The sequence below is a fragment of the Amphiura filiformis genome, unplaced genomic scaffold (genome assembly GCF_039555335.1).
Source record: "Amphiura filiformis unplaced genomic scaffold, Afil_fr2py scaffold_139, whole genome shotgun sequence".
In the NCBI taxonomy this organism is placed as follows: Eukaryota; Metazoa; Echinodermata; class Ophiuroidea; order Amphilepidida; family Amphiuridae; genus Amphiura; species Amphiura filiformis.
Window position 1 is genome coordinate 109649 of NW_027305603.1, and position 25414 is coordinate 135062.

Sequence of the window (25414 nt, forward strand, 5' to 3'; positions counted from 1 at the left end):
GAAAATGTATGTATATCTTCAATATGAAAGGTTAAAATTTCCAATTGATGGTCGGCTTTTCATCCCAGCTGCATACACTTTCAGTATTCAGTACAAATCATTAGATTTATAAAGTTTACTTCGAGGACGGTTATAAATATCAAAAATATCTATTTCTTATAATTTGCCATAAAATATGTATTATTTCGCGACTTTCAAAAAAATTAGTTGACATCAGAAGGACATTATTCGTATTAAGAATGCAATTCGATATGTCTGATGCGCTCGCAGGTCCCAGTAAGAGTACTGAGCAAACGTTGCTATCCGAGTCCTTAAGCTTGTATTTGGCAAATGTTGAAATCAATTTTTAGTTTTCAAATGTGTATATTTAGTAATTGAAATGTCGGTGAAATTTGCTACTACATCAACTTTAAGGTGTTTTAAATCTTTAACTGTTTTATAATTTGTGAAATTTGTATATTTAATTGAAACATTTAATGGTGCATGTCCTTGCTACACTATTCTTATTGTGTCTTAAATCTGAAATAATATTTTGTTTAGAAACATGGCCTTATGTTTTATTTTTAGCTCTTATTATGGCGAATCTGAAATTGTTTAAAAAAAATTAATCCCACGTTTTGTTTGGTTTTGTCTGCAAATATTTTATTCTTTTCTAGAAGTACTATGTATATATTTAACTTTAATACGCTGTGTTCGTGGTACTTAAAGTACTCTATGTATTCAAAATATTTGGTTAAATTATTTTGATGTATTTTGATGTGATGTGATCACTGTACCTCATGCGAGAACAGAGGATACCTTAAAACATCCACTATTTGAGTAAGCGAGGAAAAAGAAGAAATAAAACAAAAACAAAACAAACCTAGAAGGGTATTTTGTGTTATAAATGTGGTCGTATGGGTCATGGATGTAGAAAATGTTATCCAAAGTATGGTATTGATGGGAAACATTTAATCCCATGAGAACTACCTGCCTATTGGTCAAAAAGAGGTTATCATTATCAATTGGACGAATCAGCAACATTGTTAGAATAATTTCACCACACAAAGAAATTGGGGTGAATTATTTGCAAAGCTCCATTCTGATTGGTGATTAAAGATATCATGTAATTGACCATCAGAGAGAATATTAGATCGGCAGGTAGTGTTCAGGGCGTGTGCTAGTAAGAAAAAAAACATGTTCTAAATCATGTAGATGGATCAAAGCCTCAAAGGTTTATGCAAAAAAAAAAAAAAAAAAGCGCAGTGATTTATAGTGCGCTACGCACAGGCACAACGCCTAGACATTGATCCACAAGCCTCAGCACACTTTACAGGTTGTCGCTGACCACTATGGCCCCACATCATTCCATAAACCATTAAACAACATTTCAGGGACTTTGCTGCTTCAAGAGCGCACACCCTAGACATTCCACAAATAACCATCGCAACCAGGATCAGCTCCCCGAGTTTTCGTACGGGTTACAACGAGACAAATTAGCAGTGAGTTCCTTGTCCAGGGGAATTTCAAGCTAACTCAATTTTTCCACGAGAGCGTAATAGGCACCGCCAGGGTTCGAACTCGCAACCTCTCGCACCATAGTCGAACGCCTTTATCGATTGAGCTAACTTGACAGCAAATTCCACTCAGTAAACGTCTTTGCGGTAGAATGTTTGGTTGATACAGGTGCATCAATACAGTTTATCCATATGTGAATTCAAACTGAAGAGGAGCGCGTGGCCTAGCGGTTAAGGCATAGGACTGTGAACCCAAGGGTCAAGGGTTCGAATCCCAGGTCCGGCTCTTTGTGTCCTTGAGCAAGACACTTCACTCTACTTGCTTAGTGCTTCGGAGGGCACTTTAAGCTGTCGGTCCCGTGTACATGCATATTTTCTCACATTAATGTAGTGTGCACGTTAAAGAACGTCACAGGCTATTCGAAAAGAGCAGGGGATCATCCCGGTCATGTTGACTGTACTTCAAAATACACTCATCTACTCTAGGTTCCAGAGTAAAAATTAAGTACAGCTTGTCTGTACGCAGTGCGATAATACTCATACATATGAGGGAGGCACTTATAAGAAAGAAGAAGAAGAAACGGCGATGGTTCCCGAAGTATTCATCATTCAAACCAATAATGCACGACCTCGAAATTACTTGCATGTATTTTGCGGGCTATTTTGTATGGTTGCACATGCAGGTAGTTCTTTTGAAATTCATAAACAAGGTATATCAGTCGCTGATAGGATATGCAGCTTATAGAACACGGATTACCTGGTTGATCATGATTGGTTACATAATTATTATATTATTAATGATATGATCGATAGTTATTCTTAATTGCCTTTCCCTTTTTTAATATTCCTTGTCACTACTGAATAAGAGGCATGCCTTTGTTTAAAAGATAAAAAAATACCATTTCATAAACCGAAACACAGTAAGCCAAAGAATTAAGGTACCAGTTATATCCACCCCTGTATATCTACACAAAGACAATCGTCGGCAGTATCACATACTGACGAATTTGCAAAATAGGTATTTCCGAATAAACCGAATTAAAAAAATTAGCGATGATCATTTGCTGTATAATCTTGATTAAAACATTATTGTCGATTAAAACCTGGTTAAGAATAATGCAAATATACAATATAATTCACTTATCACTATCAGAGCATAACTTATTCTGCAAAAAGTCAATATTAAATAAAATACGTCACTATGTGGAAATGACAAATACAAGTTTACAGTGTAATGACAAAGTCGCGCATATATGTCGCGCAAATACGTCACTATGTGAAACGGCAAATTCTCAAAATTGCAGATACGACACAATGGGCTTGCGCAGTATAGGTGATCGGCAAATACGTCGGTATGTGATGCAGACATTTCAATGTTTTGCCAATACGACATAATCAAATTAATTAATATCTTACTAATTGAGGCATGGTATTTGGTGAATATATAGAGTAGAATATAACAAACTAATGTACCAATTTTCTCAAAAATGTTAAAAATGTCGAATACGTCAGTATGTGATACGGCCAACGAATATGTCAAATATAAATATACTGTATAGCTCTTATTTAAGACCTTATCGTTGAAATTGATTGAGAGTTAAACTAACGGTGATCTAAAATCTAAGAAAGAAACGAAATCAAAAGTTGCACATTGTGCTCTAATCAATGAAAGCACGATGCTAGTTTTGACGTGCTAATCAATGGAAGCACGGAGCTACAATACTGGCCGTAAGTGTTGGGACGGTTTTGCTAGGGTTATGTAAATAAGCCCCCCACTACCTCGGTCAAAGTTTAAACCTACTTTTTTGGTCACGCGCGCCTAGTGACACCCAACATTGATTGGTGGGGAAGGGGAGGAATGGTGTATTAGGCTTGACACCAAAGAAACCCCATATAATCACGTTACAAATTGCGGAAATAAGGTCTTAATTAAGTGTACGTTTTCCATATGTGTCCCAACACATTTTGGCCAGCATTGTAGTTATCTCGTTCGAGAACGCTTTGTGTACAAATCAATAGGGCATGCAATGGAGCAAAGTGCAACTATGTAAGTTGCATCTTACTTGGGCTTTTGGATCGTCATGTATTTCTTAAAAGATTTTAATGAATAAGGTCTTAAATTGGAGCTATTAAAAAGATGCAGCTATTGGCTGCAGGTTCCAATTATGACATTTTGCCTTTGTGTAGGATATACAGAGATGAACATAGCTGGTACATTTTTATTTGCCGCAATGTAGTTATATAAACAAAACAAACCTTTCATGGAATAGCGCAATTGTTTTGCCTATTATTTCGTCGGTCGCAACACATAGTGGCGTTCGTGAATGACAGATTACTTTTACGAGAAAAAACATGTTTGAAGGATGATGCTACCTAATAACTGAGTCGGTATATCTCCACTATTTTAAACGGTATAACTATTATTAGATATAGCTAAACTTATACGTTACTATGTAAAACGGAAAATTTGGAGAAATCGCTCTACGCTACTACTTGAGTCTTGAGTTGATTCACTCCTTCAGTAAGCTAGTCCGAGTAATAATGTATGTTGTGAACCCTGTATTCATACAAAAATGTAGAGGTAGGTTACTTTGTGAAGAGAAAATTCCTCAAACATCGTGCGTCTGTCCGAATTATATAGGCCTTTTATTTTTTTTAATTAATACATTTTTTATGGGACTTATGTGGTTTTTAAGAGGGTGCTAAACGTTTACCTACGGATGGGTATTGTCGGCCATTACTACTGGTTATTGTTTAGAAAGATAATATTTTCCGAAAGTTCGTTACACCAAAAGGTTTTATTCCGCCGGAGTATTGGTCAGAAAATGGAAGCATTACTCCGAAATGTAATAATTTTTCCAAAGGGACATTAGTCATGCTAGTCCGAACATGTATACAAATCATTACTCCGAAAGCAAACATCCCGTCTAAATGATATTTTTGGAAAAACGACCCTTTTGAATAAAAAACGCATTTCTTATTTTTGGATCATTGACCGTTCAAAAAATAATCGGAGTAGGAACCTGTCGGATAAAAAGACCCATTGGAGAAATGACCGTCAGGATAAAAGACAGTTCGGAATACATTACTTTTGGAACAAAAACCTTTCGGAGCAAAAAACGCTTCATAATATAGATCGCACATTATACAGGCTGTCCCAAAAGTCCCACTACCATATCATTATACTCTTGTAAGTATCGTTTGGGAACCCTGTTAAAATAAACAACTCCACTAGGTACACATAACATTAGACAGCTTTTGTGCGTGTAGATTTGTTACATGCTGTCTGCAACTCCCTTGACCAAATCCGTAAACATATCGTTTAGTTTGAAGGTTTCTCGAAACGTCTGCGTCTGATCTTCGATAAGATGAGATGTATCAGCATCTTGCACGAACATCGCCTGCCCATTGTGTGGTTCCTCAATTAGCTTCACCCAATGCTTCACCAAATCATCTGCTCTGTAATCAAATACAACATATTTAAGGTGGCCGTAAGAATATTACAATAGAGAGATTACGATTTCCGCCAAACGCCTTGATCGTACCCCCGTCGATCTATTCAAAACTACTCTCCTGTATCGAAACGAGGTCGCGTATTTAGCCAGTTTTAAAGACTGGCCCCCAGTCTCGGTTCGGTTCCATCTCTGGATAATGTAACAATAAATAATTACATAATGCCCTATGAAAAAAAATGCCAAAGTCCCCCCCCTTTATTTTCTTCAATGCCAAAAACCCATTCCTCTTCATCCAAAAATCGACGCCACTGGTTACACACACACAGTCAACCATGCAGCAATATAGAAATATACTCGTATTATAAGTGAACGCGAAAGTCCATTGAGCGCTGATTCCGAGACTGGTCCAATCTGTTAGAGATCTCCCTTCCAAATAATCGTTCAACGAAGCACGGTGATTCCGATGTCAATTACGAAAGCCCCGCCCCAGTTTCAATTCAAGCTATGCCGCGGGATGTGACGCAAGATCGGATGGGACACTTGTCAAGAACTAAGAGGTATTGAGCTCAACTGACACGCGTCTGATAGACCCATGGTACGCGCAATAATAAAAGGCAACCACTCGACTCGGACTTAGGCCTATTGTCCATATTGCGTATATTATCGCGTGCGGTTGGCAAATGTTTGCGCATTATTTAGCTGGGGAAGACTCTTCAAATATCCCCAAGCTGCCAAGCTGCGTTGATTGGTCGGATACAATATCGTTGTTTTAGTCGCTTACACAAACGTTAATGTAGTGAGAACATGGACGTGGTATGTAGAAAGTGCGCCTGACCCAGGGTCAGTAAAATTGAACTCCCACAAAATGATGGGAAGTGGAAGGCAAATTGCTTACAGACTGGGAGGGTCCATGTATTGGGTTGATTTTTTAATGCTATGTAATCTACATTACCAGTCGTTCTCCATGGACCCGAGGGAGGGTCTACATTTACACGCGCAGTTAATTCGTACAGATTATCCATTGAAATGCATGTTAAATCAGCCGTTTCAAAATGACATTGCGAGGTGCCTTTTTGATACTAACGTGGCTTGCAAACGCACGGTCGGAGTTGAAATTTACATTTTTACGGCGTTACGACGAAAAAGTACCATTTTGAAAATAAAGTCATGTAATATGCATGTAGCGTTCCTGATCCTCAATCTACAGAAATATTAGGGTGTTTTTTTTGTAATAATAATATTCGGGAAGCACTGAAAAACTATCAATTTTAAGGGGCATGCTAAGCCTGTTCTAAAATCAAATGAAGCCAACTTTTCGTTATCAACATACACAAAACAAGTTTACGCCGTCCAGCGTTTACCAGATTTTGATTACAAACATTTGGCCGCAAGAGGGGCGAATGCTCTATCCAAAATCGTTGGTTGACTATACACATCCAATAAATGTTTAAAATAAACGTGCGTATAAACGTGCGTATAAACACACGTGCCGCGTATGGAACATCGCAATCTCTCTATTTATTATCTTAAATTACACCGGTGGCAGCGAAAAGTAATACTTGCCACATAATACAATAAACAATTAATTTTCAACATTTTGTTCATCTGGACAAAACGGAAGTGCAAAAAGCTCTTGATTGAGGACAAACAAGGCCACGTGACTATCGCAAAAAGATCTCAGACAACAATGCCCGATTTTAGTTTTCACTCTCAATTTCAATTTTAATTTCGAGCCCAACAAATAAGGTAAAACAAAGAAACTCGCCATTTCATTCCAGCGCCAATGCGTGTATCAGTTCGCTTATCGTATAAATAAGACGTATAAATCAAAATGAATAATGACACGCACAGTTTATACATTAATGAATCACGCCATCGCTATGAATATATATTTCAATTGGTGAACAAGGTTAAATAAATCTGGGGGATACCCAGATATTAAAGCACTTTTATGGGGTATTTTAGTACACCACTGGGCGTTACCAAAGTGCTAATAATAAATTGAAGACAAATTATTGACGGCGTTGTTGTGAGCAAACAACACATTATGATTTTGACACATTCAGGAATAAAAGTCTGTATACATTATCTGTATTCTCGTGACATTTTCTTGTAATCTTTTAGTCTTTTTAGTCCCGCAATCTTTAGTCTGATGTCCATGTGATTTTCGTCTGACCACCACTTCTGTAACCCCTCCTGTCGCTACTTGGTTATTCTCTGGACCAATACCCTGAGTTATTTTTTATCACGAAATGGAACACACTTTCGCACCCTTTGACCCCCACTTATGAATAAGCCTTTTTGAAGTATGGCGAGCACAAAAGGAGAGGGCGTACTTTGGTTTGAGTAAAACTTTATGCTTTCTCAGCTGATAAAAGTTTACTTAAACCAAAGTACGCCCTCTCCTTTTGTGCCCACCATACTTCAAAAAGGCTTTGAAAGAACCTGCAGGACATATTACATTACACAATGTAATCGTGTACACGTTGACATGACCTTACATAACGTATTCGACCCGGGTATTCGATAGAAGCAGATTCAGTGTTAACTCATATTTAGATGAAACTAATTTGGGGATGTTGAATACTTTTGGTCTGTGCATGTATACTTACGTCATGTAAGGTCTCAAACCCCCGAAAAGATCGTCACAACCCTTTTGATATCGTGGTTCCGGTACAAGTCCACCATTAACAAGCGGTGTATCAGTGCAAGGCGGACACAGCACATTCACTCGGAGTTTCTTCTTTACCACTAATGGGTCAAAGTTCTAAAGGAAACATATGTAAAGAAAATATTAGAGGCAATGTTAAGAACTTATGGAGGAGCAGAAGGAGATGTAGAAGCAGAAATAAAAAGGAAAATCTTTCACGGTACATACCGCTGTCATCCTTGTGAACCCAATTACAGCGTATTTGGAAGTCGAATAGAGGCCACCGAATGGTATTAGTGCAAGACCTAAAAACGGATATAAACGACAGTGTTACACCATCATCATCGTCGTCGTCGTCATCATCATCATCATCATCATCATCATCATCATCATCATCATCATCATCATCATCATCATCATCATCATCATCATCATCATCATCATCATCATCATCATCATCATCATCATCATCATCATCATCATCATCATCATCATCATCGTGGGGGGGGGGGGGTGTTTGTATGTATGTAATTGTATTTTATTAGGCAAATTAAGAAACTTAGGCTAAGGTTAAGGGGGTGCTTGTTCAGGCCTTTTTGGCCTTCTGAGCATCTCCTCATTCAAATGTGTGTTGTTTAGCTGTTATTGTATTGTTGTATTTTGAATGAAAAAAAGACTGATTGATTGATTGTCATCATCATTATTATCATCATCATCATCATCATCATCATCATCATCATCATCATCATCATCATCATCATCATCATCATCATCATCATCATCGACGTCATCGTCGTCGTCATCATCATCATCTTCTTTATCATCTTCTTCTATATCGTCCATCTTCGTCAACAACTTCTTTATCATCATCGTCGTAAACATTGTCATCATCATCGTCGTCGTCACCATCTCTGACCACCTAACTACCACCACTCACCATCTCTGACCACCATCAAACTTTTCAGCAACATATTAATTTTCATTTTTATCTTACCAGCAACTGACGCTACGTTGATGATGACACCACCGCCTGCCGATTCGCCGTCCATGTATTCCACCGCCAGCTTAGTGCCAATAACAACACCATTCTGTGAGGCAAAATGAATAATATGCTATAAGCAGTGTACTTCGGTTATATTTATAAAGGCGCTTTTATAAATACGCACGTGACCACCTCCGCGCTACCATAACTGCTTGTAAGTTTCGAAGTGACCTTCTACACAGCGGGTTGTATTCCTATACACTCGAATGCAAAGGCGGAACAACATGGGACTACTGTGCAGCAAAATTGTCTATTTTGTTCAACTTTGTGATTATATTGTAAACGTTTCCGTCGTTGAATATTTTTTTCCGTCGTCGACTTTCAAAATGTTGTTTTTGATAACATTACAAATTCGGAATCCCCCATGGGTAATACATTTGCTAGTCAATTACTATTTAGATATTTATCTACAGAGTTCCTATCCTTTTCTGTATAGTGGTCAATGCATGAGGATTTAGTCACGCGTGCTAGTCTTGGTATGTCGTGCCCATGAGTCACGTGCATATTTATAAAAACGCAAGTGGAGTACACTGATAAGTTACAACAATATAACCAGTAAATGAAATGTTATTCATAAGCTTAAGTACAAGCTGATTTTATTTGTTTGTTAGTTAGACTGCAACAAGGTGATTTGTCCAATTTTGTCATCTTCCAATAGAAAACTATATCAGGAGTGCTCATCTTAAGAAGGGTGAAATTAGGCACTTAACATCGCATCTTTGTCCAATAAACAACCCTCTAGTCATCTCTTATTATGCAATCTGCGATTATGATGACTACTTAACATTACCCACTGTGGTGTGGTTTGACCATATCCTCGGATCAGATAATGCCACTGATCTGTGATAACGGAGCTACTATAATATATTTCATATCATCTTGGAGCTTTGGGAAAAGGTTACAACATTGGGCCTCCGCCATTGTCCGAAATAGGGAACATAATGCGCAAAAGAATGACTGCAAAGTGTGGAGTTCGGGAGGGGGATTTCGTAAAGCTTGGAACAGATGTGCCGTGGGTAGTGCAGTGGGTAAACATCGAACTATGTTTATTGTAGCAAATCATCTAAAATTTATGACCCATTCTTAGCGTATAAATCCCTATCTGTAACACCTTTTAAACACGTTAAAGCGTTTATTGTTATTACTATTGTTGTGACGATAATTCATTCGATAATTGATTATTGATCATAGCGCAGTAAGCCATGATAACCATTCATCAAGTGAACGTTTTTATATACGTGCATCAATTGCACTGACTGAAGCGATGTTTTGTTTCCGCGTTGATAAAGACTTCACTCCTTGTTAACCCTACAACCGAGACAGACGTGCCCAGGCTTGGCTCATGATGTTTAGTTAGATTGGTCAACATGTTGGCGATTATATTGTCATCATGTCTTGCATGTGAATCATATTCAATTATACTTATTATGATGCGATGTAACTCTGGTAAGACTTGATCAGTTTGTCTGATGATGTAAATTCCTAATAAATTGTTAAACTTAATTTCTGTTTCATCTGGTTCATTTCGTGATAGTCATTCCCGTTCTCGGCCATTCCTTCATCCCTTGGGACTCCAAATCTGGTACCTCGCTCTGCTTTCCCCTTGGTCTAATTCCCCAATTTAGATTCATAATACTATCTACATGTATATTTTCACAATTTGAAACCTATTCTCCTATCACAAATCCAAAACAAAAATTAACACCGCCTCGTTGTTTTACAAGTTGTCATACTTTAAATTTGTAGCCAAAGACATCATAAACACTTACACCCCCATCATAAACACCACGTTTAGCTTATGGCGCTTGGCTAAACGGTAGTATTTAGAGTTCCATAACCATTAAGGTATAGGGCATTTTTTTGTTTTTGCTATAGCCCCGAATGAAATGTATTTAATTATGTTTGTACTCACTCAGGTAGCATTGTGTGTGAATTTTACATCCGAACTAAGTGCTATTCTTTTTTTTATGGGCATTTTAGTGTCTAACATGGCCCAAAATTTCTAATCGTCACCTCCATAGAATTTACATGTAAAATAAAAAGGCTCATCAAATTCAATAACACCTAGTTCGGATGTAAAATTCACACAAAATGCTTTTTGAGTGATTACAAAGGTAATTAAATACTTTTCATGCGGGGCTATGTGGAATGTTTTAATGTATTCCTTGTACAATGAAATTTCACAATAAAATGTCAATTAGAAATAAAGGTGTATTCAGGACGGATATAAGTGTTTGTGATGCGTTTGGATACAAATTCAAAGTGTGATAACTTGTTAAAAAAAAAAAAAAAAAAGTACATAATGTGAAATCGACAAGATATTGGTTAATGTTTAACTTACAGGTTGCCATATTCCTCTTTATTTATCGATGTTGCAATACTCCAAAAACAATACTTCAAAATAATGATAATATTTAAAGGATAAATTAATCAATGAAAACGTAAGATAAACAAAGTTACATACCAAATTTATTTCCAACATTCGTTGCCAGTTTACTTCATTGTATATACCAGCATTGTTGCAGACGATGTGGAGGGCGCCACAAGATGACTTGATCTCCTTAAAACAGGCTAAAGAAAATAAAATAAAATAAAAAGAATTCAAGCGGTTGTAAGAAAGGCAACTGAAGGGAAAGAGGCGATTTACATCTGCCAAAAAACTTTTCAAAAGGTAAAAGTGGGCCAAGATTGAAAAATGTTTTCTACTGTGTCTTGATATGCCCCAAAAATATTCCATAATAGTTATTAAAATCTATGCAAATTGTTGTAAGGCTAGGCCCCAGGCTAGGGTAGGGCCCGATCTAGAAATGTTGAACTGGTCTAAAGCATAAGCACATACACAATGTGTCGAATTCAGTGTGGGATGAATGATGAAAAACTATGAATTTAGTGAAGCTAATAGGTCAAACCGTTCAAATGGTGAGTACACTTAGGTGTAGGACATAACACTTGGCATTTACCATGTTTACAGACCACAGTCTGGAGAAGCGTGAAGCGGTGTAACCTAACATATGCGTACATGTATACCGGCAACTGGGCCGGTAACAAACTGCACACATGTAGACATATATGACTTAAGCTTACTGCCGCCGTTGTCTCCAGACCAAGTGTATACTTGCTACGAGTTATGACCTACACATAAATGAATCACTATTGAGTATGCTGTTTATTTCTTCATCAAATCCGCTTTCTTTTCGCCATTCATTCACACACTGTTCGCCATCTTGTTACACAAGTTCAACAAATATCGGCGGATTTTCGGCGCTTCTGATTGGCTGACAGTTCACTCCAAGAAAGAGCGAGATTTTGAGCTATTCTGTGAGCGAGTGAGGCTCACTCGAAATCGCGAGCGAAATATATGTACTGTTTTCATTCTTTTAGAGCTAAAACACACTCTATTAGAGCTAACTTAAATTCATTCAGAAATTCAGAGTGGTTTTTCACTCTTTTACTAGGGATGACCAATGAACCATCAACTTGATTAGAACGCTCCCATAGACATGCAGGGAGCTCAACTGTGCACTGCTTGCACAGACATTTCTAAATTGATCTCATTCTTTTATTTTTCAATATTTTTCTGTAAAAATTGGAGAAGTGACTGCCAATTATATTTTGTAACTATCTTGCAAATTACAGCAACACAACTGATTTCATTTTTCTGTAAGTGCGAGTCAAAATTGGTCCATCGCCACAGTGCGTTTAATTGCCAGTGGCTGAGTTCAGCACTGCTCAAGAATGGCACAAAATATTCATGTCAATAATTTCAGGTGAAAAACGTGGCCTACTGAGCTGTAATTTGGCAGAGTTGTCAGTAATACCTCTATCATACCCTCTGTAAAAAGAAGAAAAAAAATGAACAAGTAGATCTCGAGTTACAAATTAAATCACCAACTTCCCTTTGGAATTTTCATACTCCTTTTGAATCATGCTAAGAAGACACCTTTCTGAACATAACTGTGAAGTTTCGTGCTCATTTGATGTATTTTTCACCTGATTTCAACCCTAAACGTTTTCTTATATTTAGGCCTATACCATCTACAACTTGCTGCTGGCTATACCTTGTTTAGAACTTTCAAAAGAAGTACCTGAATGTGCAACCATAACTGTTTCAAAATAACCCGCGAAAGTCATGCAGGTGACTCCGAGGTCATGCATTGAATTGGTTTGAATGAAGAATACTACCGGAACCAGCACCTTTTGTTAGAAGTCACACATGAGCATGATGAGTGAAGTGGATAACCTCTATTGTTGTGAATGAGTCAATGACCTTCAATGACACTTAAGATTTTGTTTGCATACACCTACTAATTGGTCATATTAAACCCAATAACATTGACATTTTTGGTTGTGAAAAAAAAAAGTTCACCTGTACTTAGTGCAATTTTGATTTTGTGCCATATCGGCCATCTTGGATGATTTTTGGCAAATGTTCTCTAAATGCATGATTTCAATGCCTCGGTTTGAAAAAATAATTTATGCCATTGACTAGTAAAGTGCCATTTCATAAGAAACCCTTTGATACTTTCATAATATGCTTGTTTCATGTTTGCATATATGTTAAAATAAAGAAATATATAAAGGTAAATATATGCTTATGCCAATTTTGCTCCCAATTGCTATTTTTGGACCTTGTCATTTTATTTCGTTCAATGACCGGTCAGAATGGGAAACTTTGAAAATTCATAATTCGAAAAGTTTTTGACCGATTTTGACCATTTAACCACCAAAATACTTCTGTTGATGAGTTCTATCCAGAAAACAATCTTTTGTAGCAATAGGGGCAACATGAAATTTTGATGGTTATCCCTACTTTTACATTTAGAGAGTAGTAATGTGTAGAAATGTATGGGACATAATGGAAATGGTCATGATTACCACAGTGGTAAGTGCTGGCGCTAGCCAAGAATCATGGTACAGATTTGTGTTGAGGTAATTTTCTATATTTAGTTATGAGTCTGATTGGCTTGTGGTGATGTAATGATCTATTTTTAGAAATAATGCAATATGCCATTTATGGGATGATTAAATCTTGTACTATGGCATAAATAGTTAAGATTGTTCTGAAATGGTGAGAAATGATATACAAAGCCTGTATTGGAAATGATTGAGACAGCAGTCTAGGGTTATAAAAGGGAACTATGTGAAACTTTAATATGTTAGCCAGTATTGGTACAAAGTTACCATTAGTCTTCAAACTTCGGTTCGCTGTTCTCGTGGGGGTGTGGGGGTGTGTATGTGTGGGTGTAGGGGGTGTGTTTGTTGGAGAGAATTAAATACGACAAATGCGGTAGTAGAGCCAATAGTGCTCATTTTTGTCGACTCAAAGAAGCGGCAGACCGAAGTATCCCTATCAACGAACTGTGACATTTTGCTGGACTAACATAGTGTGTAATATGTCTGTCGAGTGAAGCACAGAGCTTCGAGAGATCTCCGAGAGAGTAGCTTATAGTAAACATAGAAGACCATTTGGAGAACACTAGCATAGCAGCTAGATAGTGAAAATATAGTCATTAGGACTTTGGACTGAGAGTGTGGTAAACCAGGGGTTTACCTTAGATAGACAGGATCTTGGGAATCTCATAGGAAAGTCAACCGATCAAGATCTCCGGGCTTGGTTACGTAAACATTGCTAAAGATAGTCTTTGTAGTAATTTTAAGATTGATTCTTGTGTGATATTGCATTGTTAGTTGATTGACAGCCATACTGCACTAATTAATAAAAAGTAATTAAGTTGGTATATAATGAACAGTGTGTTTGCTGTTGCGTGAACTCGGAAGCAGGCGATTTAGGCCTGGGTCATTTTAGTGACCATAACATCACCACTTTTAAAACTCGCTGCCATTTAGAAAATTTACTTAATTCTTGTATGATATTTGCTTTGGTAGTTGATTGACAGCCATACTGATTACTGCACTAATTAATAAATAGTAATAAAGTTGGTATATAACAGTGTGTTTGTGTGTTTGCTGTTGCGTGAACTCGGAAGCAGGCGACTTTGGCCTGGGTCATTTTAGCGACCATAACATCACCATTTTTTAAACTTGCTGCCACTTGGAAAAATTTACTTTTGTTAAAGATGTACGCATATATTTACTTTGGATTTTTATTTCACAGTGTTCTCGGAAAAAATTTGCGTGATCACGACCGCACACCTTTGCTTCCAATGGACATTTTATTGTGAAATTTCGTTGTACAAGGAATACATTAAAAAAATCCATATAGCTTCCGCATGAAAAGTATTTAATTATCTTTGTAATCACTCAAAAAGCATTTGTGTGTGAATTTTACGTTCGAACTAGGTGCTATTAAATTTTTATGAGCCTTTTTATTTTACATGTAAAGTCTATGGGGGTGACGATTAGAAATGGACGGCAATATTGAAAAAACCCTCATTTTGGGCCATTTTAGGCCCATAAAAAAGAATAGCACTTAGTTCGGATGTAAAATTCACATACTAATGCTACCTGAGTGAGTACAAACATAATTAAATACATTTCATTCGGGGACTATGGCAAAAACAAAAAAATGTCCTATACCTTAATGGTGTGCAGTAGATTGATTTATGCTCGTTAAATGCAAGCAAGCAAAGAGGTTGCATCGTACTAGACGTTTGCACCACAAAAAGTTCCTTAAAATAATTTAAAACAATACTAGGACTCTATAATATTTTATGTCCACAAAGCCTCTCTCCGACTCAAATAGCCAGCCCTTAACTGGCGAAAATGATAAAAAGACACGAGGAAAACATTTTCAACGTTGATGCCTCTTTTACGTTTTGGAACGGTTTTAAGATCTTGAAGTTTTTTAATGAAAATAACAACTTAAATAAATAAAAAATAAATAAATAAAAAATAAATAAATAAATAAATGAATGGTGTTATTGAAGATTTTAAAGCATTTTTTTTTACCATATGTCGGGCATTGTGAATGAAAAATCTAAACATTTTGCTTTGGACCTCGAAATATCCCTCGGTGCAACGCCCGTCGGGATATTCATCGGTTCCAAAGGCAAAATGTTTAGATTTTTCACAGTGCCCTCCAAATAACCGATGCGCAGTTATTAACCTTTAATTAATGACCTCGATTTGCGTTCGCGATTTCACAAATAACTATAATTAAAGACAGAGATAAAAAGAATTTATCGCGTCTGATGTCACTGTCAATTACGATCCTTGATTGGTTTACACAGGTTAGGGACGCACCATTAGATTCTCAGGGGGTGGGGCATAGGAGTTTGGGTCAGGCAAAATTTTTTTTTTTGCCTCCGAGAGCACCAATTTTTTTTGCCGCGGCGAAGTATTTTTTTTTCAATTTTAATTTAAATTTTTTCCGTCTCACTAGTGGGCGAAGTTTTTTTTTTCAAAAAACTCCCATGCCCCCCCTGAAATCTAATGGTGCGCCCTTAATAGCGCGTAAAGGACGACCGATCTATGTGGTGCTGACCGGAGAAAAGGAATAGCAGCAAATGGCGAAAAATACGTACTTTTACAAGGCAAAAAATTGTTGACATGGTGCCTTCGCCAAAAAAAGTTTCCAACTATAAAGACCTAACTTTTGAGATGGTTTGCATGTTTGAAGGTACAAAATTAACAATAAGGCGCCCGGTTATACCGCCGCGTTCACCAAGTCATCATCACGACACTTGTAAACAAACCGTGCTCGAATTTAATTAGAAACGTGATTGAATCGCATGCATCGCGTTTATTAATGAGGTTATGAATTTCATTCCAACCCTTTTGTCCAGGGTTGTGGGTTAGAACGTGGTCCAATTAGTCTTTCATACTTCATATACCAGGTGATTTCCTTCTCCTAGATTGGAACATCAGGCTTACCTTCCATTTCTTCAGCACGTGAGGCATCACATTTAAAGAGACGGACTTTTCCATCGCCATATTTTTGGTGAAGTTCTTCCTGGATCTGTTTTGAGACACCCTCATTTATATCAGCAAGGTACACAACCTGGAAGGAGTGTAGTTTAATAATATTAAGAATCGCCGGTTTCGGAAAATAGTCTTAAGGGGGTACTACACCCCTCGATAAATATGTGACTATTTTTGCATTTTTCTCAAAAACTAATAACACAGTGGTAACAAAAGTTATGTATATTATAGGGGCAAGGAATCCAATTACTACACTGGAATTTCAGTGACCCAAAACAAGCGGTTCGTTATTTATGATAAGAAATAAGGTACCGCTACGATGTACCTCATTTCCTATCATATATACTGAACCGCTTGTCTTGAGTCACTGAAATTTCAGTGTAGTAATTGGATTCCTTGCCCCAATAATATACATAACCTTTGTTACCAGTGTTTTATTATTTTTTGAGAAAAATGCAAAAATAGTATTAAATTTACCACAGGGGTGTAGTAACCCCTTAAAGAACTGGTTTGGAGCAAATGGGAGTCATTTATGAGTAGTGGCTCCCACAAACAATTGAATACCTGAGTGGAAGAAGGGCCCAACTCCATCAAAACTGTTTTTGAGATATTAAGAAAAAAACTTGATATTTGGACAAGTTTTATAGACAGAATGTTTTCATCTTCAGGGGACATTAAATACATGAACATACAGTATTACATACTTTCGAAATTGTATCGATGTTCCCATGGCAACGGTACCGGTCTTAGTTCGAGCTGGAGTTGGGCCCTTCTACAACTACTGTACTGCAAGTGCCAGTTCCGTAAGCAGGTGTGTTATAGCTACATAAATTTGGTAATTATCCATTAATTGCACAAGTAGAAGCATGTAATATGTTAGCAAAAACGTTTATTTAAGTGAAAAACAGATTTCATGGATGTACAAAATTCCTCTTTAACCCAATATTTGTGGAGTTGGGCCTTTCTTCAATAAAAACTATGATTAAGTGTATGTGGAAGACTATTTAGAGAGTTGATTTTCTTTCACACACAAGGAAGAACAGTCTACTGGCAATAAAATGCTGGGTCGAACTCATTTTTGTAAAAAATTGGAGTTGGACCCTACTTCTACTTTAGAAACTCAATTTCATAAAAAGCTCAATATGGGGGAGAGAGGGGGATGATAGAACGCCAAGATGTAAACCGATGGCGCACTAGGAGAACGGAAAGGGCTTGTCACCCATGAAATGCTCTTTTATGAGTGTTTATTTTCAGAAAGTTTCACGTATGAAACTTAACTCTTAGCCCACTATGATCACTCAAACCAAACTCATTCATCCAATCATTATACAGATGACACGCATATCTGTTGTTTGTGCTTTGAATATTGTTTATCTGAGCGTTTACCTCAGTTGCACTTGTTGTTCGAGACCTCCTGTTAGTAACTCTCATTGTTTACCAGCGTGCAGCGTCATTACTGAGTTCTATCAAGTATGCGAATTAATTAATTAATTAATTAATTAATTAATTAAAGGGTTAATTAAATGCCTGTCCCCTATGAACTCATCATAGGGGAATAACCCTATCAATATTTTCCAAGACGGTCCTAGACTTATTACTAGTAACTTCTCTTGCCAGCGTGCTGCCTCATTACTGAGTTCTAGATCAAGTATGCGAATTAATTAAAGGGTTGATTAAATGCCTATCCCCTTTGAACTCATCATCTATTAAGGTGAATAACCCTATCAATATTTTCCAAGATGGTCCTGAACTTCCTGCTAGTAACTTATCTTACCAGCGTGCTGCCTCATTACTGAGTTCTAGATCAAGTATTCGAATTGATTAAAAGGTTAATTAAATGCCTGTCCCCTATGAACTCATAATAATCTAAGGTGAATAACCCTATCAATATGGTCTTAGACTTCCTACTAGTAACTTATCTTGTCAGCGTGCTGCCTCATTACTGAGTTGTAAATCAAGTATGCGAGTTAATTAATTAAGGATTAATTAAACGTTTGTCTCTGTTGAACTCCTCATATGAAGCTAATTACTTAATCAATATTTATCTGGATGCTAAATGGTTAATTGTTATATGAACCGATGTATCAAGGCAATGAATATCATGAATATAGGTAAAATTACTGCGCATATAAAACAACCAATTCATAATATCAATTACAATATAGTAAATAATAAGTGTGATAAAGAACAGTTTGTTTTGCATTATGATATCATCATGCAAACATATATAAATACAGTAAATAAATACACCAAAATTTGAAATATTTATCTCTGTGTCTAAAGGTTAATGATCCAGGGTCAAATCTCATACTATATAAGTTAACAGACAGCGACAGTCAAAATTTAAAAATTAAAAAAGATTGGAAAGGTTTATAGGAATAACTTTAGTGCAAAACCGTGATTTAAGGTTTGACACTATAATTGTTGCGATTTGGTAGTTCACGGCATCTTGCGAATGGTAGTCAGCTTTGGCAAAAATCGCATTGCTCATTTCATAGAGAGTGCGTAAAAGAATTCAAATATCACAGTTTAACTTTTGTACTCCTTTGGTTCTTGAGTTATGTTGTAGGAGGGCTGAAACACCTGCAACACTTACATAAACGTACACAACTCATTAACAGCGATAAATCAAGCAAGGTTTGAAAGTATTATGGTTTGTAGAATGAAGTTTTGCAAAACATCAAAGTGTTATTTTTCAATAATATATTGATTTACAAAATGAAAACGATATTTTTGACTGCTTCGACCAATAGTACCTTATCTGCTCTTAAAGCCATATTATAACATTTTCATACAAAATAGATTAGCATTTCTTTGCCATAAAATGTTAGTTTTTACTGTCAGATATATCCCCTTTTATTTTTGAGCCGAACAACTACGGCAGAGCAAAGAAAATTGGAATTTACTACCAGCGCATATGTCGCCAATACGTACCACTCCTTCGGTCATGTTATGGTACGGCCCTTTGTTGTGTAGATCACCGTCGCGCACGCCGTGTACGTACTGTGTGTTATGAACATCGTGTATGCGTTCGACTAATAATTCCATCGTAATAATAAACCGCTGATTCCGGCGTTTTATTCAAATCTCGGATTTTGTCAAAACTACAGCACCTAGAGTCTTGATTTTTTCAGGGTATATTGGTTTAATAAAGTACAATATAATCGTGTAAAAAAATTAATTAAAAAAATCAGTGAGGGCGTCCTCCTCAGCAAATAATATAATACGGCTTTAAGTGAGAATGCGATTAACCTGTTTTAGTCCGATACATCAAATGATCCTTTTATCCCGAGTCACATCATCTCTCAACATGGTTATAATTGTAATTTTGAAGTATAATATTCGGTCATCGTCACTGTCTCTCTTTGAATGACAGAGAACAGTTGTATATATGTAAGTAAAGTTGGCAATATACCACTCCACTAATTGGTTATCAATTATTAAGCTATACTAAGAATAACCCGTTGCATCTAACTAAGGCGGTGTATCTTGAAGATTTTTTTACACTATGAAGAAAGAAAGGCATTTTTACACTACATAAAATGAAGGAAAAAGAAAGAAAATAGAAAAGAAAGAATCATACATAATGTTAACCACTAGAATGATCATGATTGCCACATAAGTTGTGACGCTATTACAGTAATTATGTACACAGGTGAATGATTCTGGTTGGTTTTGTTGAGGTAGTAAGCTATTTTTAGATATTATGTAATATGCCATAAATAGTGATGATAATTCAAGAATTCAAGGTAACAAAATTGATAGAAAGTCTGGAGTCAAAGTAATAATTTCAGCAGCTCATAGTTACAACAGGGAACTCTGTAAAACCTCTGTTTGCCAGTGGTGGTACATAAGCGATTATAATTGTGTGAAGTCTTCAAACTTCGGTTTGCGGTTCTTGTTTTTGGTACTGGAGAGAAGAAAATACGTCAAAGGCGGAATTGAAAGCCAATATTGCTTGATCGTTTTGTCGACTCAAAGAAGCAACACACGAAAATGTCCCCATCAACGAATTGGGGTACTGTACCAGACTAACATGACTAACATAGTGTGTGATCAGAGGTTGATTCAATGTAATCCCAGCATGCAGTATGATATTAGGTGCAATGTAATAAAGGAGCCATTTCAACACCATTTCACATTCAAAGTCATGTGCAAAATAAGAACCAGTAGTTTTGATGGAATATTCATCACGACTTTTATGTTTTGAATTTATAATTGGGTACAGGTAATGTTTGTTGATACATTGCTACCAAGAAAGTTAAAAAATCGTGTGTTTTTAAAACAATTTTAGATATTTTAAATGCTTGGGAAAAGAAGGTGGAAACAGCAAAGTTTTCTTGCACATGCATGCATGCAGACACATTGCTTATCTTGTTGTATAACAACCTTGACCATGCACAGCAGGAGCCCAGCGTGATGTTTTCTGAAAATAACCATGTGTTTCTCAAACATGCTGTCAGTGGCTGCAATGTATTCTGGGCTTACATTTAATCAACTCTGGTGTGTGATCTGACTGTCAAGTGGAGCAGATAGCTTGCTCAATAAATCTGCGAGAGAGGAGCTTACCCCAGCAAACACAAAAACGTTTTAAAAACGTTTTAAATAAGTTATATTTTGACTTTTGGTTTAGGTAAAAACGTTTTAATAACATTAAAATGTCGGGTTATATAAAGGTCATGATAACGTTTTAAAACGTTTTGTATGAAACACACTAAAACAATATTTTTTTAATGTTTTCAAAAAATGTTCTTTTAAACTATTTTTGCAAACGTTTTTGCCAAATATTTTGTCAATACTTAAATAACATTATGTTAAAATATTTGAACCCAGCAAACACAGAAATGTTCTTAAAATGTTCTTTTCAAAAGCTTTTAATAACATTTAAATGTCGGTCATTTTTCGCAAAATATTTTTTCAACCCCAATAACATCCTGTTTAGAATGTTTTGTATCAAGTTTTCAAGAATGTTTTTGAAATGTTATTTAAACGTTTTTATACCCTTTATATAACCCGACATTTAAACGTTTTCTGACAACATTTTATAACCTTTTGCGGATGATGTCGAAAACGTTTTGTGTTTGCTGGTTTACGATCAGCATAAAAGACCATTTGGAAAACACTAGCATAGCAGCTAAGATATTGAAAACATAGTCTTCAGGACTTGGAATGAGAAGTGTGGTAGATTAGGGGTATAATTAAAAAAAAACCAATCAAATTAAAATCCTACGAAGACTGCATTTCAAATTCAAAGAGAGCTGTTCTTGTGTTCTCTTCAAACAACCACGTTAAACCGTATTGTGATTGTGAAGTCATTGACCAGCGTCTTCAAGTTCAAGTCCATACTGCCAATATTCAATCCAATATATAGGCCCTAAAGTAGTCAAACCAACACATGTGATTTATCATGCAAAACTTTTAATGGTGAAATGGTAATGTATAGAAAACACAATGTCGAATAAGTGAAGCGGAATATGATTTATTAAACTTTATTATACTTTGAACTCGACCGCATTTTGACTTAAAACTTGAAAAATCGTTATATACTGCATTACAGGCTGCTAATATTACCTTTGCTTGCATCGACACCAAATAAACAAAGCAGGCTATATCGGTTCAAACCAATAAATGCACATAAATCTAGTAAATATTTATCTTTGTAGCTAAAGGTTAATATTTGAGGGTCATACGTTACGAAGACAGTCTAAATGTTTGAATAATATATTTATTGGAAGGATAATATATTTATAAGATTAACCGTAGTGTAAAACCATGGTTTAAGTGAAAATACGATAAGCCTAATTTAATCGGATACATGCCCAAGGATATTTTTTTATCCATATTCATCGCCCAAAACAATATTATTATTAAATAGCATTCATAGCATACATTACTATCATCGTCACTGTCCTCCTTTGAATGACATACAGTGGTTTGTATTTGTAAGCAAAGTTATCTATATACCATAAAACCGTAGGCTAGACTGCCAAGTAATACTATTTTTTTTTAAATATTGGTGTTAAACTTAGGCGTACAATTTACCCTTCTACTATAGGCCTGAACATCGCCTGTGAGCTTTTCCTAAAAACATACACAAAAATAAATAAATAAACAAATAAATAAATAAATAAATAAATAAATAAATAAATAAATAAATAAATAAATAAATAAATAAATAAATAAATAAATAAATAAATAAATAAATAAATAAATAAATAAATAGATAAATAAATAAATAAATAAATAAATATGAAAGGTCACAATTCTCTATTGATGGTCGGCGTTTCATCCCAGCTACATACACTTTGAGTGCATTATTATTAGATTTATAAATTTTACTTCGAGGACTTTTAAATTTCAATAATTTGCCATAGAATTTGTATTATGTCATGTATGTAGTAACGCCAGATTATATACCAACAGTGCAACCAATATTGCATTAGTTGTATGTATAGGCCTATAGATAAGTTGACAAAATGTCATTTCGCTTTCAGCTAGCATAAGGCGACGGAAGCTTGGGGACACGTCATGCGCGTATTTATTTGGGGGGGTTGGGGCGCCAGCCCCCGGGGTCAAAACAGGGGCGGCCAAAACGAAGGGGCGGCGGGAAGAAGAAGGGCGGCAAAAAGAGGGCGGCGGAAGAAGAAGGGCGGCAAAAAGAATTAGTAAAGAAAAAGGGCGGAAAATGTACTATACATCAAAATGTGTTGCTTTTGGGGCGGTAGCGCCTATAAATCCTTTTTTTTTTTTTTTTTTTGCTCTTCACTTTTTCAAACGACCGTAAAAAATTGGGGGCAACCTTTTCGGGCTGTTGAGGAAGGGGCGGCAAAATAGGATTTTCTTCAGCCCCCCGTGGAAGGGGCGGCCACGGTACGCCACTGCACGTTCCCCTTTAACTTTTCCTGTCTGAAATTGAAAATGCAAGTATGCCAGTAATACCGGGACATAACATGTTCGCCCCTATATTTTAATGATTTTGACAAAACTGTTAGTTTTTAGGGGTGGCATGTTTCTGGCCACACAACCAATTATGCCAAAATCGACTGTTTATATGTTTCACTTTAAAAAAAACCCATACCTTAGCATGTTTCTGTAGCAACATTTCCACCATCACTTTGCCAATACCACTGGCTCCACCTGTTACTAATGCCACCTTGCCAGATATATCCATTTTTGATCTACCATGGACAGATTGAAGAATTGAAATGATAAATCATGTGTTCCCAACTACCGGCGCTACCTGGAAGTATTCTAACCAACAGTGACCAATCGTCAGATATAGCACTTGGTGTATCGGATATGTAATCATTGATAAATTGTTGTAGCGAAGAAGTAACGTTGATGGTGCTGTTTGGTTGCCAACAAAATATCAATTTTATTGGATTTGAGGAACTTGAATGCATAAGTATGTCATTCACAACTTTTCAAGGAGAAAATTATTTAAAAAACCTCTTTCAATTCTTCATGGATGACTGTTTAAACGAGATCTTATAAACTATACAGTTATAGATTATATAAAATATGCATCTCAGTATTGATCACAATTCATGTAAAGACTACACAAAAAGTAACGCAGCTGTTATAAATATGCCTATAGCTTCAGAACTAATAATTGTTTTCACAATACCTATTGCACATAGAAAGAAGGATGATTTATTTACGCGCATTTTGATACCCCATTCGTCCAATTCCGTTCACTATCAATAACACAGCAGTGGTTTTAAAGAAAAATACCCGAATTTAAAAGTTGCTGCTATTTGTATTGATTATAATTCAGTGCGAAGATAATGGAGGGTTTTACGCAAGGAGGTTAGATATACAAAGGAGAGATAATAGATTACGTAACGCATATTGTTCCTTTGTGCCAATTAGAGTTTCCGCCAAGCTATTCATCGAGAGGTACCTTTTGTTCAGGACAAAGGGCTTCCGCCATTAAATCGGTAACTGACCTGACAGCGTATTAACGCTATATAGGCATTAAGTGATCAAATGAGAGTCACGTGAAAGCGCCTACACGGACGAGAGGTACCTTTTGTTATAATACCACACAGGGGTGTGCTCGAGTTGTCGCATACACACAAACAGTTAGCAACCTAGACAACCGATTCTTTTGTTATGCAAGGCTCACTCAGTCATTTAATGAGGCAATACAAACGATCGAATTTGGTGTTGAAATGAGCTAAATTTTGAGTTACACCTTTTCAATGTAAAATTAATTTTCTCGGCCAAATGAAAAGCAATCATTTTCATTTTTTCAGTAAATGTCAGGTCAAATTGTAGTGCTTGATACTGTATTTTTTTTCAAATCCTAGTGTTAAACTTAAGCGTGAAATTCAGTCATTTCGTGTAAGATTTTCAATTTTAATAGGCTTAAACTCTGCCCGCGAGCCTTTTTTGGATCAACCTTTTAGCTTTTCAAAGTAATATAGTTCGCTAATGAAGGATTTTTTTTTTTTTTTTTACGCACATCACCGTGAGCGATATATCATAGTTCGGTGAGAGCGTATTTTTATGGTTGTGACATTCGGTAGCACATGTAGTCAAGCAGAAAACATAAGATTGTATAGCTCATTTTCCAAACTCACGTCTTCCATCAAAGCATACAATTACATATAACTATGAGAAGTATGTATAATTTGTTAACAGACATGCTGGCAATAGTGGTCGCCCCAGAACAGCTAGAAGCACAGCTGAACAAAATCTAATTGTTTTGTACTTATGGATACAAAAATTGTTCTCAGTTTTACCAATGATATCTCAGGGATATGAGAAATTACTTTATTTATAAGATAATTTGAAAGAAATTTCAAGACTTTCATAGATTTTAAAGAAATATCATATTATAATTAAGTTCATTTTAATTATATGAAGAAACACCACTTATAATTCT

At 36.2% G+C, this 25414-nt stretch overlaps 1 protein-coding gene across 2 annotated transcripts in view; it reads right to left on the reverse strand.

Moving 5' to 3' along the window:
• Positions 1 to 4101: 4101 nt before the first annotated feature.
• LOC140145116 (15-hydroxyprostaglandin dehydrogenase [NAD(+)]-like) overlaps positions 4102 to 25414 on the reverse strand; it is a 41844-nt gene continuing 20531 nt past the window's right edge. The window contains exons 1-7 of one of the 2 annotated variants that reach the window (XM_072166895.1): positions 23603 to 23814; positions 16477 to 16603; positions 11108 to 11214; positions 8596 to 8689; positions 7830 to 7906; positions 7564 to 7718; positions 4102 to 4955 (exon numbers count right to left, since the gene is read on the reverse strand). In XM_072166895.1, the coding sequence (XP_072022996.1) occupies positions 4772 to 4955; positions 7564 to 7718; positions 7830 to 7906; positions 8596 to 8689; positions 11108 to 11214; positions 16477 to 16603; positions 23603 to 23695 (837 nt within the window). In that variant the 5' untranslated portion in view covers positions 23696 to 23814 and the 3' untranslated portion in view covers positions 4102 to 4771. Of the gene's footprint in view, positions 4956 to 7563; positions 7719 to 7829; positions 7907 to 8595; positions 8690 to 11107; positions 11215 to 16476; positions 16604 to 23602; positions 23815 to 25414 lie in introns of those variants that run through there. The other variant, XM_072166896.1, reaches the window with a different exon arrangement.